We start from the raw sequence: 13873 nt of genomic DNA on the forward strand, positions 1-13873 counted from the left end.
GCACAGGGAAGTGAAGTGACTTGCCCAAACTCACACAGCTGACAATTGGCGGAGCTGGGATTCGAACCCATGAACTCGGACTCCAAAGCCCGGGTTCTTTCCATTGAGCCACGCTGCTTCCCCAAGAAGATTCATTCATTCATTCAATCGTATTTATTGAGCGCTTACTGTGTGCAGAGCACTGTACTAAGCGCTTGGGAAGTACAATTTGGCAACACATAGAGACGGTCCCTACCCAACAGTGGGCTCACAGTCTAGAAGGGGGAGACACAGAACAAAACAAAACATATTAACAGAATAAAATAGATAGAATAAATATGTACAAGTAAAATAAATAAATAAATAGAATAATAAATACGTACAAACATATATACATACATACAGGTGCTGTAGGGAAGGGAAGGAGGTAAGGCGGGGGGATGGAGGGGGGGGGAGAGCTTTACTGAGAGCTTACTGTGTGCAGAGCTTACAATCAACCAATGTGATTTACTGATAGCTTACTGTGTGCAGAGCACTGTACTAAGTGCTTGAGAAGATACAACAGAACAGAGTTGCTAGACATGATCCCTGCCATTAGTGGAAGGGTTTTCCAACTGGCAGGGTTATTACAATCTATGGCTCCATCTTGAAACAGGCCTTGGTTGGATTCTAATCCCAGCTCCGCCACTTGCCCTTTCAGTGGAAAGAGACCGGGCTTTGGAGTCAGAGGTCATGGGTTCAAATCCCAGCTCCGCCACTTGTCAGCTGTGTGACTTTGGGCAAGGCACCCAACTTATCGGCGCCTCAGTGGCCTCATCTGGAAAATGGGGACCAAGACTGTGAGCCCCGTGTGGGACAACCTGATCACCTTGTAACCTCCCCAGCACTTAGAACAGTGCTCTGCACACAGTAAGCAAGATGGCAGGAGGCCGGAATCGGAACAAGACCACCCTAGCCCAACACGCCGGTGCCCGGGCGAGCAGCGGGCGGTTACTCTATTTATTTATTTCTTTTACTTGTACATATCTATTCTATTTATTTTATTTTGTTAGTGTGTTTGGTTTTGTTCTCTGCCTCCCCCTTTTCGACTGTGAGCCCACTGTTGGGTAGGGACTGTCTCTATGTGTTACCAACTTGTGTGTCCCAAGCGCTCAGTACAGTGCTCTGCACACAGTAAGCGCTCAATAAATACGATTGATGATGATGTTGGGTAGGGACTGTCTCTATGTGTTGCCAACTTATACTTCCCAAGCGCTTAGTACAGTGCTCTGCACACAGTAAGCAAGATGGCAGGAGGCCGGAATCGGAACAAGACCACCCTAGCCCAACACGCCAGCGCCTGGGCGAGCAGCGGGTGGTTACTCTATTTATTTATTTCTTTTAACTTGTACATATCTATTCTATTTTATTTTGTTAGTGTGTTTGGTTTTGTTCTCTGCCTCCCCCTTTTCGACTGTGAGCCCTCTGTTGGGTAGGGACTGTCTCTATGTGTTGCCAACTTGTACTTCCCAAGCGCTCAGTCCAGTGCTCTGCACATAGTAAGCGCTCAGTAAATACGATTGATGATGATTTTCGACTGTGAGCCCTCTGTTGGGTAGGGACTGTCTCTATGTGTTGCCAACTTGTACTTCCCAAGCGCTCAGTCCAGTGCTCTGCACATAGTAAGCGCTCAGTAAATACGATTGATGATGATTTTCGACTGTGAGCCCTCTGTTGGGTAGGGACTGTCTCTATGTGTTGCCAACTTGGACTTCCCAAGCGCTTAGTACAGCGCTCTGCACATAGTAAGCGCTCAATAAATACGATTGATGATGATGTTGGGTAGGGACCGTCTCTATGTGCTGCCAACTTGTACTTCCCAAGCGCTCAGCACAGTGCTGTGCACACAGTAAGCGCTCAATAAATACGATTGATTGATTGATTGCACGCAGGAAGGCCCCGCCCGGCCCGAAGCAGAGCTCGGCCTGCCGGTACCCGAGGGGGCGGGCCTTCAGCCCCGCGGGTTGCCGGGAATTGTAGTCCCTCCGTTCTGACGTGAGCGCCACCCTCCAGACGGACAGGCGCGGTGGCCAATGGGCGGGGCCGGCGGCGCCTCGCGCTGCGGAGCCGGAAGGGAAGCTCCTGTGGAGACTGCGGGCGGCCAGACGGTTAGTGGGCGAGCCAGCGAGCGGGCCTGGGCGAGTGGGACCCGCCAGGTGGCCGCGGGCGACCCCCCGTCCCCTCCCGCCCGCCATGCCCTGAGGACCCTGCCATGGGCACCAGCGGCTCCAAGGCCCGGGGCCTCTGGCCCTTCGCGTCGTCCGCGGGGGGCAGCGGGTCGGAAGCGGCCAACGCGGCCGGCGCGGCCCAGGCCCTCACACGGGCACAGGGCGGCCGGAGCGCGCCCCCCTTCGTGTTCACCCGACGCGGGTAAGAGAAGGGATGGCGAGGGCGGGGGGGGCGGGGGGGGCCGGGGGGGCGGGAAAACAACACATCCCTTTTTTCTCCTCCTCCTCCTTTCCCCCGGTCCAGTGCCCCCCCTCATCCCCCTCATCTTACCTCCTTCCCTTCCCCACTGCACCTGTATCACCAATCGTATTTATTGAGCGCTTACTGTGTGCAGAGCACTGGACTAAGCGCTTGGGAAGTACAAGTTGGCAACGTATAGAGACAGTCCCTACCTGTATATATGTGTTTGTACATATTTATTACTCTATTTTACTTGTACATATCTATTCTAGTTTATTTTGTGAGTATGTCTGGTTTTGTTCTCCGGCTCCCCCTTTTCGACTGTGAGCCCACTGTTGGGCAGGGACCGTCTCTATATGTTGCCAATTTGGACTTCCCAAGCGCTTAGTACAGTGCTCTGCACTCCGTAAGCGCTCAATAAATACGATTGGTGATGATGATGATTTATTTTATTTATTTTATTTTGTGAGTATGTTTGGTTTTGTTCTCCGTCTCCCCCTTTTAGACTGTGAGCCCACTGTTGGGCAGGGACTGTCTCTATATGTTGCCAATTTGGACTTCCCAAGCGCTTAGTACAGTGCTCTGCTCACAGTCAGCGCTCAATAAATACGATTGATGATGATGATGATGATCTATTCTATTTATTTTATTCTGTGAGTATGTTTGGTTTTGTTCTCCGTCTCCCCCTTTTAGACTGTGAGCCCACTGTTGGGCAGGGACTGTCTCTATATGTTGCCAATTTGGACTTCCCGAGCGCTTAGTACAGCGCTCTGTACACAGTCAGCGCTCCATAAATACAATTGATGATGATGATCTATTCTATTTATTTTATTTTGTGAGTATGTCTGGTTTTGTTCTCTGTCTCCCCCTTTTAGACTGTGAGCCCGCTGTTGGGCAGGGACTGTCTCTATATGTTGCCAATTTGTACTTCCCAAACGCTTAGTACAGTGCTCTGCACACAGTAAGCACTCAATAAATACGATTGATGATGATGATGATCTATTCTATTTATTTTATTTTGTGAGTATGTTTGGTTTTGTTCTCCAGCTCCCCCTTTTCGACTGTGAGCCCACTGTTGGGCAGAGACTGTCTCTATATGTTGCCAATTTGGACTTCCCAAGCGCTTAGTACAGTGCTCTGCACACAGTCAGCGCTCAATAAATACGATTGATGATGATGATGATGATCTATTCTATTTATTTTATTTTGTGAGTATGTTCGGTTTTGTTCTCTGTCTCCCCCTTTTAGACTGTGAGCCCACTGTTGGGCAGGGACTGTCTCTGTATGTTGCCAATTTGTACTTCCCAAGCGCTTACTACAGTGCTCTGCACATCGTAAACGCTCAATAAATACGATTGATGATGATGATGATCTATTCTATTTATTTTACTTTGTATGTTTGGTTTTGTTCTCCATCTCCCCCTTTTAGACTGTGAGCCCACTGTTGGGCAGGGACCGTCTCTATATGTTGCCAATTTGGACTTCCCTAGCACTTAGTACAGTGCTCTGCACACAGTAAGCGCTCAATAAATATGATTGATGATGATGATGATGATCTATTCTATTTATTTTATTTTGTGAGTATGTCTGGTTTTGTTCTCCGGCTCCCCCTTTTCGACTGTGAGCCCGCTGTTGGGCAGGGACTGTCTCTATATGTTGCCAATTTGTACTTCCCAAGCGCTTAGTACAGTGCTCTGCACACAGTAAGCGCTCAATAAATACAATTGATGATGATGATGATGATCTATTCTATTTATTTTACTTTGTATATTTGGTTTTGTTCTCCGGCTCCCCCTTTTAGACTGTGAGCCCACTGTTGGGCAGGGACTGTCTTTATATGTTGCCGATTTGGACTTCCCAAGCGCTTAGTACAGTGCTCTGCACACAGTCAGCGCTCAATAAATACGATTGATGATGATGATGATCTATTTTATTTATTTTATTTTGTGAGTATGTTTGGTTTTGTTCTCTGTCTCCCCTCTTCTAGACTGTGAGCCCACTGTTGGGCAGAGACTGTCTCTATATGTTGCCAATTTGGACTTCCCAAGCGCTTAGTGCAGTGCTCTGCACACAGTAAGCGCTCAATAAGTATGATTGATGATGATGATGATCTATTCTATTTATTTTATTTTGTGAGTATGTCTGGTTTTGTTCTCTGTCGCCCCCTTTTAGACTGTGAGCCCACTGTTGGGCAGGGACTGTCTCTATATGTTGCCAATTTGTACTTCCCAAGCGCTTAGTACAGTGCTCTGCACACAGTAAGCGCTCAATAAATACGATTGATGATGATGATGATCTATTCTATTTATTTTATTTTGTTAGTATGTTTGGTTTTGTTCTCCGGCTCCCCCTTTTAGACTGTGAGCCCACTGTTGGGCAGGGACTGTCTCTATATGTTGCCAACTTGGACTTCCCAAGCGCTTAGTACAGTGCTCTGCACACAGCGCTCAATAAATACGATTGATGATGATGATGATGATCTATTCTATTTATTTTATTTTGTGAGTACGTTTGGTTTTGTTCTCCAGCTCCCTCTTTTAGACTGTGAGCCCACTGTTGGCAGGGACTGTCTCTATATGTTGCCAATTTGTACTTCCCAAGCGCTTAGTACAGTGCTCTGCACACAGTAAGCGCTCAATAAGTACGATTGATGATGATGATGATGATGATGATGATGATCTATTCTATATATTTTATTGTGTGAGTATGTCTGGTTTTGTTCTCTGTCTCCCCCTTTTAGACTGTGAGCCCGCTGTTGGGCAGGGACTGTCTCTATATGTTGCCAATTTGTACTTCCCAAGCGCTTAGTACAGTGCTCTGCACACAGTAAGCGCTCAATAAATACGATTGATGATGATGAAGATGATGATGATGATGATGATGAAGAAGGCGCCGCATTCGGGGAGGCTCGCCACGCCGTCTTTAGATGGGCACCGCCTGCCCCGATTAAAGGTGGGGAAAGGGAGGCACGACCTGGGGCAGGTGCCCGTTGGAGGTCATGCGGCGAGGGAGGAAACCGAGTCCTTGTGACTCCCCAGCCGGCGTTTTGGCCCTTAGACCCAATCCCTCTCCACCTCATCTGTAAAATGGGGATTAAGACTGTGAGCGCCCCCCGTGGGGCAACCTGATCACCTTGTAACCTCCCCAGCGCTTAGAGCAGTGCTTTGCACATAGTAAGTGCTTAATAAATGCCATTATTATTATTATTATTATTTCCCCTCCCTAATCAGTCAATCAATCATATTTAGTGAGCGCTTACTGTGTGCAGAGCACTGTACTAAGCGCTTGGGAAGGACAAGTTGGCAACATATAGAGACAGTCCCTACCCAACAGTGGGCTCACAGTCTAGCTTCACCCGGTTATTTTTTTCTCCTGTGCCCCCCCAGGGAGCCCGGAAAATCCAAACGCCCGCCACACCGTCAGAATATCGGTTCGTTTAGGGAACGTCGCCCCCCCGCCAAATCCAAGCCAGAGCCTTTCCTCTCTCTTCGGAAGATGGAGCTGATGTGGGCATTATTTATGGCATCGCCCGACTGGTTCCAGGCAGCTGAATTCTGTCACAGTAGGCTTCCCAAGCCAACTGAGTAATCTCGGTAGTTGGAGCGGGGAGGAGGAAGGAGGAAATTTGGGGCTCAGTTGCCCGCTCCTGGTGACGCAGCAGGACCATTCCTAGAAGCGACCCTGTCCATGGGATTGGACGGGCAACCCACGGTCTGTGGAAATACCATTAACCAGCGGAACCTCCAAGAAAACCCAAAACTGGTGGGTGGCTTTTATCACTAGAAATATTGCCAGCTTCGGCATCCGTGTTCTCCGGGGCAGTGTGCCAGGTGGACAGGTAGGAACAGAAGAGATGTGGAACCCCCCCATGCATCATCATCATCATCAGTCGTATTTATTGAGCGCTTACTGTGTGCAGAGCACTGTACTAAGCGCTTGGGAAGTACAAATTGGCAACATATAGAGACCGTCCCTACCCAACAGTGGGCTCACGGTCTAAAAGGGGGAGACAGAGAACAAAACCAAACATACTAACAAACTAACATGCAGTGGGTGAAGGTTCGAATTTCCTGGTTGGTGGCACTGGTTTCAGAAGCGCCTGTTAAATTTTGAAAGATACACTGTACAGAACAATGTCGACTCCCTCAGTTCTGCCCAAGTATTCTCTCTCTCCCAATGGAACAACCAGTCCCTCCTGCAAGTAGGAAGTGGGGGATGGTTCTGGCAAGCAAGGCATCACTCATTACAGGGGTCACTTTTAAATTTACCCAAAGGAATTGAGTTGTCACCCCTGCAGATGTCTAGGCCAATTTAGTCACTTGACTTTACCATAGAACTAGTCCCCGCGGCACTCCCCATCATCCAAAATGTGAGTTTTCACTGTTGTCCTGCCAGCCCCATTGGAGGCAGCATTTTTTGGCTAGGTCTTCATCTTAACGTTTGCACATAGTAAAAGCTTAATAAATGCCATTATTATTAACCTCACTGGACCGTGGGGGTGGGGCGGGGGTGGTCCCAATTCAGGCGGGGTGGGCAGGGCCCCATGGTTTGGTTTGGTTCCCGGTTAAGGATTCAGCTTCTTGAGGAGCCGGGTTGGGTTTTGTGGTTCCATAAGTAGAACTGAAATGGAAAAGAGGGTGAGTTTGGCAGTGCAGTCTGGAAGAATGGTCAGCATCTTTCTGATTCAGAGCTCACTAGGCTGGAGGCAAGTGAAAAACCTGCAGTCTGGGGGTAGGTTTTGAGTTGGTATTGCTTGATAGGAGGGAGTCAGGACGTTTAGATTCAGTGACTCCCTGCACAGAAAAATGAGGGGCGCGAAGGCAGTGGTGAGATTGCAGCCCTAGGGGCTTCTCAGCCTGACTTAGTCCGTGATTTGGGCTTTGCCTAGCTAGGTTGCTTCTGGGGGAAAGTTGCCATTGAGCGAATACTCTTTGCCTTTCAACCTAATCCCAGGTTCTGTCAACAGTCAGTCAGCAGGGGCTGGTGTAGGCCACCCATTAATTTAAAACAGCGATCGGGGTACCGAGATTAGACATCTGTTCCTTCAAGGTGGACTCTGGGCTTCTAGCGGGAAGTTTTCCAGAGGTCCAGCTGAACTGTGAGCCTTAGTGCCTGGGGAAGAGCTCTCAGACTTGGGTTTGAACTGAAGGCCTCTAAGGCCAGGCAGCATCACGAGGACCTGGAGAAGCAGTGTGGCTTAGTGGATAGAGCACAGCCTTGGGAGTCGTCAGAAGGACCTGGGTTCTCATCCCCGGCTGTGCTACGTGTCTTCTGTGTGACCTTAGGCAAGTCACTTAACTTCTCTGTACCTCGGTTACCTAGTTTGTTAAATGGGAATTAAGACTGCGAGCCCCATATGGGACAGGAACTGTGTCCAACCTGATTAATTTGTATCTATCCCAGTGCCTTGGTGTGCATAGTAAGTGCTTAACAAGTACCATAATTTTATTTACTTTTGTCACTAGGGGTTTAAAGTGGTCATGCTCTGTGTGGACTTTTCTGGCTATGTCTTGAAGAAAACCTAAGAATCCTGGTTCACCAATAGCATTTCTGCTTCCCGGACCAAATTTTCTCTGTCCCTGAAGGCTGGACTCACCTCCAGGTGATTTGGGCCGGTGTCTCCTTTCAGAGGGGAAGAAACCAGGGCTGACTCGACACTTCTGGCTACAAGCAGCAGCAGGTTGCCCCTTGATATGCTGCCCCCCACCCCACCCCTGGAGGCCAGCTCTGAGAGAGTTTAATCTTTAAGATGTCTTGCCATCCTCAGCCTACTGGCTGAGAAATGTAACGGAGTTTGAACATCGTAGTGGGAAGATGGATGACCTATGCCCCTGTTCCTCTGGAACCTCAACCAGCAGCTTTCAGGACACCTAATCGCCCCCAGTCCAGAGTCTTATCTTAGTGGTTGATTAGGTGCTGCTACCTAGTCTGAGATATCTAGCTGGCCTCACTGCCCCCAAGCCATGGGGAGGGAGGACATACACTCACACTCTCTCTCTCTCTCTTTCCCTCCCCCCAAACCCTGCAGGCTCAGGCAGGGTGATGAGAACCTGGCAGAGTGTTGTGAAAATGTTGAACTTCTGAGGCTCTGGGCAGTTAGTGGCATGACCAGCAGCGTGGCTTAATGGATAATGGATAGAGCACGGGCCTGAGAGACAGATATGCCTCTGCCGCATATCTGCTGTATGACCTTGGGCAAGTCATTCCACTTTTTCTGGGCCTCAGTTACCTCCTCTGTAAAATGGGGATTAAGAGCGTGAGCCCCGTGTGGGACAGGGCCTGTGTCCAACCTGATTAACTTGTAGGTACCCCAGTGCGTAGAATAGTGCTTGGCTCGCAGTAAGTGCTTAGCAAGTACCGTAATGGGTTCTGGAAGGACTGTGGATTTTTTGAACCGAACTGTTTCTGATTTTCTTGCATTTGTTGTTGTTTTAATAATAATAATCACGGCATTTATTAAGTGCTTACTATGTGCAAAGCACTGTTCGAAGCGCTGGGGAGGTTACAAGGTGATCAGATTGTCCCACGGGGGGCGCACAGTCTTAATCCCCATTTTACAGATGAGGGAACTGAGGCACAGAGAAGTGAAGTGACTTGCCCAAAGTCACACAGCTGACAGTTGGCGGAGCCGGGATCTGAACCCATGGCCTCTGACTCCAAAGCCCGGGCTCTTTCCACTGAGCCACACTGCTTGTATGGTGAATGTTGTTTTTGAGTGTGGGTCTCGCCGGCCACTTTAGCCTGTGAGCTCAGTCAATCAGCCATATTTATTGAGTGCTTACCGGGTGCAGAACACTGTACTAAGCACTTGGGAGAGTGCAATATAACAGTAACAGATGCATTCCCTGCTAGACTGTGAGCCCACTGTTGGGTAGGGACTGTCTCTCTATGTTGCCAACTTGTAATCAATCAATCAATCAATCGTATTTATTGAGCGCTTACTATGTGCAGAGCACTGTACTAAGCGCTTGGGAAGTACAAATTGGCAACATATAGAGACAGTCCCTACCCAACAGTGGGCTCACAGTCTAAAAGGGGGAGACAGAGAACAAAACCAAACACACTAACAAAATAAAATAAATAGAATAGATATGTACAAGTAAAATAAATAGAGTAATAAATATGTACAAACATATATACATATATACAGGTGCTGTGGGGAAGGGAAGGAGGTAAGATGGGGGGGATGGAGGGGGGACGAGGGGGAGAGGAAGGAAGGGGCTCAGTCTGGGAAGGCCTCTTGGAGGAGGTGAGCTCTCAGTAGGGCCTTGAAGGGAGGAAGAGAGCTAGCTTGGCGGATGGGCAGAGGGAGGGCATTCCAGGCCTGGGGGAGGACGTGGGCCGGGGGTCGATGGTGGGACAGGCGAGAACGAGGTACGGTGAGGAGATTAGCGGCGGAGGAGCGGAGGGTGCGGGGTGGGCTGCAGAAGGAGAGAAGGGAGGTGAGGTAGGAGGGGGCGAGGGGATGGAGAGCCTTGAAGCCCAGGGTGAGGAGTTTCTGCCTGATGCGCAGATTGATTGGTAGCCACTGGAGATTTTTGAGGAACTCGTACTTCCCAAGCGCTTAGTACAGTGCTCTGCACCCAGTAAGCGCTCAATAAATGCGATTGATTGACTGATTGGTTCCCTGCTCACAACCAGCTTACGTTCTAGAGCTCCGAGAGGGCCCAAAAGCCCGTCTGCTATTTTCCATTGAATTTCCCCGCCCGCCCGCCCGGCTGGCCCTGGGATCTGGCTTGCCCTGGTGAAAAAACCTGCTGGCGCTGGCGCTCATTACACTGCTTCTCCCCCTGCAGTTCCATGTATTTTGATGAAGATGGCGACCTTGCACACGAGTTCTACGAGGAGACAATCGTCACCAAGAACGGCCGCAAGCGCGCCAAGCTGAAGAGAATCCATAAGAACCTGGTTCCTCAGGTAAGCGGCCCAAGACCCCCGCCAGGCCTGGACAATTTTAAAGCCCCCTCCCGGCCCGCCCTCCCCAGAGGGAGGCGAGCTGGAGGGAGCTGGGGATTAACTGAGGCCTCGAGGGTCGGGGAGACGGCGGCGGTGAGCCGGGCATTTCCAGCTGGGCCTTGAGAGAAGGCCAGACCTTTGGCTCTCCCCGGCCGGCGGCCACTTTCCAAAGCAGCCCGTCAAGATCCAGGCCTCAGTTTTCCCCTAAATTTGCCCATGCGGAGCCCTTCTCCCTCCCCACCCCGTGCTTGTTTCGGCCAGAGTGAGACCGTGCCTCCTGAACTCCAGATTTCCACACGGTGGAAAGGGCGGGAGGGTAGGCTGGCGGGGGAGGGAGTGTGTTGGTGAGAGATGGGAGAGGACTAGACTGTCCCAACTCTCCCCGCTCCCTCTTGCCCCAGGACTGCCATGAGGCTAGTCAAGGGTGGCTGCTGCTCCAGAGCTCCTTCAGGATCCCCCCTGAATCCCAGCTCTCTTTATTGCAAGGCACTGGGCACCCGCCGGCCCCTTTGCCTCACTGGCCTTTCTCCTATCACAGGGCATCGTGCAGCTGGACCACCCCCGCATCCATGTGGACTTTCCGGTCATCATCTGTGAGGTGTAAGCCTCAGCACCCCCCTCCGGCTCCCTGCCTCTCCCACCCCCAGAGAGCAGCACGTGGGGAACACAGACGCATGGGCGAGAGGGAGCCAGTGGCCAATGGGCAAAGGGAGTGGCGTTGGCTAGAGGGGGGCTCCCTCACCCTCCCTGACTTGGACTTGGTGGGCCGGGGCCTCTGCTGCTCCATTGGTCTGTGTCCCCGGCCTGCAGGATTGAGGTGTGGCCCAGCCAGGCCCAGTTGAGGGAACTAGGGACTCTTCACATGGAGCCCAGCCTAGGTCTGGGCCTCCACAATGAACTCCCTGCTGCTCAGGGCCCCAGTTAGCCCCAGGTCCTTGTCTTCTCCCCCTCCCCGGCCCCCACCAGAGAGTCTAGAAAAAATGCGGGGCCAGGACCTTCAGGTGGACGTGGGGGTGAGCGAGCTGGGGGTGGCAGGCAGGCGGGGGCTCAGGGCCCCATCCAAGGCCCCTTGATTCACTTGTGGGCTCTTCCAGGGTTAGGGGGCTAGTGGGGGGTGCAATTATCTAAGAAGGAGGGATACTGTCCAGGCCTCAGAGTAGAAAGAGGGCAAGGGCTCAGTTGCCCCATCTTCCAAAGTTCCTATTCCCTGCCCTTAGGGAGTGTGGTTGGGGGGGGTGGGGGTGGGGGGTCGTCAGTTTCAGGGTTCAGTTTTATTTCTCCTAGTCTGTAGCTTGCTTGTGTCTCTGCCTCCTACTGCCGCTTCCCCGCCCCCACACATCTGCCCTCCACACCTCCACCCCCTCCCGCCCCCCTACAGCTGGGTTCAAATTTTCTCTCTTCCCTGGGTGGGACAGAACAAGGCAGCGCTTGCAGCCATAGAGGTGAACCCTTGTCCTGAAGGGGAAGCCTGGGGGCAGGCATGTGGTCTCAGGGCCTGTTTTGTCACTCTTAGGGAGTCAAGGGGTCACAGTGCACTTTACAAGGGATGATGGTGGGGGCGGGAGGGGAGACATGCCCTCCCGTAATCCGGCCTCCGCCCAGCCTCTCCTCTACTTCCCCTCCCTGAGTGTCTACCAGGAGAGCGGAGCTCTGAGGAGCTTTGCTATGCACAAGTGGGATGGACCCCTGGGGCTCCCTCCCCCCAGAAGTCCTCTTTGAGCATTTCAGCAGCCGTTTCCTACCTCTATTCCTTTCACGGCTGGAGGAGGGTTGGGGTGGGGTGGGGGGTGGGGGCACTGGGAGAGGCTGGGGACTGTACCAGCTGGTCTCATCGAATCCCACCTTCCTATTAGCTCTGCTCCCATTTTTCTTTCCCACTCCCACACAGCGGGGCTCAGCTACCCTGCGACCATCACGGCTGCACAGTGCAGAGCCGCTCCTTCTCCCCGTGCCCGGAGGAGGAGAAGAAAGTGGCACTCCCTCAAGTGTAGTCAGAGGATGAGAAGATCCGTGGAGGCACTGGGTTTGCCTGGAGGGCAGTGGGGAGGGTTCCTGGTGTCCCCGGAGAGGAAGGTAGAGGGTCAAATAGGAAGGAGGCTTAGGAGAGAGGCTCGCTGTTGGAGAGGTCCCGATGCCCTGACCGGACCCAGGTGGCACTAGGGTAGGGGAGTGGCAGGGGAAAGGGGGAGGCATCCTTCTGTCTTTTGGCTTCCAGGGCGCCCAGCTTGAGAAATGCTTGCCTTCAGAATGGTTCACTTCCTCCTTCCCAGAAGCTTCCCCAGGTCCTCGGGGGCAGGTTTGAAGCACTACATTTCGTCTGCCAACCGACCAATCGGCGGTATTTATTGAGCACTCACCAGGTGCAGAACGCTGTACTAAACGTTTAGTGGTGGACGAGAGAGCTATGCGGCCCCTCCTGGCCAAACCCTGAGGAAGTCTCTGGCAAGTGGGCCTGAAACAGCACCCTCCACCCAACTCCGAAAAGGCCACTGTGCCCTGGATAAGTGGAGGTCCCCATGCCGTCTCCCCACCCAGCCCTCTGTCAAATCAGTGGCATCCGAGAGCTGACATTAGGGACAGAGCACTGTACTAAGCGCTTGGGAGGGTAGAGCATGAGCAGAGTTGGTAGAGCCGGTCCCGAGACTCCTAGGTTGCTTACAATCCTGACATTGGTCTAGCCTCTCGTCCCGTCCCCGCCCCCTCCTCCTTCTCTCTCCTTAGTATGCTCACACTGTAGGAGTATAGGGGGAACCCCCACTCTCCACTGTCCCCAGGCCCCGTCCCCACTGCTCTTGAGGTAGGGGCCCCGAGGGACCGCAGAGATTTACAATGTGAAGGTTTGTAAATAGTATCTATGTTCATTAGAATGTCGGAGCAGAAAACAGTCCGTTTCCTCTGAGGTTTAATTTTTTTTCTTTTAAATCTCTCTGTGCAAATTGTGTGCTTTAGCAAGTGAACGAGGCAAGGAGTCGAAGCGCAGCCCGAGGCGGGCTCCTTATCCACAGCACCCCTAGACCCTGAAGGAGGGGCTAAGATGTGATGGTCCTGCTCCTTCCCCCACCAGCCCAGTGGGGCTGGGGTTTCATTTTGTTCTATTTCAATAAAATTATTTGTAGAGCCTAACTAGCCAAGAGACCTCATTTCATGAGGATTTTGCTGCACCTCCCTCCGGCTCCAACTCGGCCGTCTGTTGAGCACTTCTTACGTGTAACACCGTCCCGGGCGCTAGGAGAAATAGTGGAGACAAAAATGGGGGGGATGTGTCTGCCCTTGGGGCTTCCTCGCTGTAGCCCCCTGCTCTCCTGGCTTTTGGCTCCCTGCTGGCCCAACCCACCAAGAGTGATGCTTGCCATGGCACTCCGTTAACCGATCTCATCCTTAGGGCTTAGAAGGGGGGTATTGAGGCAGGAAGAGGCATTTGACTGAGAAGTCTGGAGAAAGCCTGGCCCAGGCTCTTTTTGCCCAAAGCAAAATACCAGTTAATAGGGGT

General features: G+C 51.8%; 1 protein-coding gene across 2 annotated transcripts; it reads left to right on the forward strand.

Annotated features, from left to right (window-relative positions):
- Window positions 1–2130: 2130 nt before the first annotated feature.
- On the forward strand, window positions 2131–13506 carry TUSC2 (tumor suppressor 2, mitochondrial calcium regulator). 2 transcript variants are annotated; one of them, XM_038772278.1, is made up of 4 exons: window positions 2131–2388; window positions 10224–10344; window positions 10922–10983; window positions 13333–13506. In XM_038772278.1, the coding sequence occupies exons 1-4, from the start codon at window positions 2231–2233 to the stop codon at window positions 13337–13339; spliced, it is 348 nt and encodes a 115-aa protein (XP_038628206.1). In that variant the 5' UTR covers window positions 2131–2230; the 3' UTR covers window positions 13340–13506. The 2 variants fall into 2 exon arrangements, with proteins under 2 accessions (XP_038628206.1, XP_038628207.1); XM_038772279.1 differs by lacking the exon at window positions 13333–13506 and having other exon boundaries at window positions 10922–11610.
- The last annotated feature ends 367 nt before the right edge of the window (window positions 13507–13873 follow it).

This window comes from Tachyglossus aculeatus, chromosome X1, assembly GCF_015852505.1.
Source record: "Tachyglossus aculeatus isolate mTacAcu1 chromosome X1, mTacAcu1.pri, whole genome shotgun sequence".
Lineage (NCBI taxonomy): Eukaryota > Metazoa > Chordata > Mammalia > Monotremata > Tachyglossidae > Tachyglossus > Tachyglossus aculeatus.

What these genes read in the sequence shown, in the direction of transcription:
- TUSC2 (XM_038772278.1), top strand. Translation starts at nt 2,231, where the DNA reads ATGGGCACCAGCGGCTCCAAGGCCCGGGGCCTCTGGCCCTTCGCGTCG. An exon ending in TTCGTGTTCACCCGACGCGG is followed by an intron (nt 2,389 to 10,223) that starts GTAAGAGAAGGG and finishes CTCCCCCTGCAG; the next exon opens with TTCCATGTATTTTGATGAAG. An exon ending in ATAAGAACCTGGTTCCTCAG is followed by an intron (nt 10,345 to 10,921) that starts GTAAGCGGCCCA and finishes CTCCTATCACAG; the next exon opens with GGCATCGTGCAGCTGGACCA.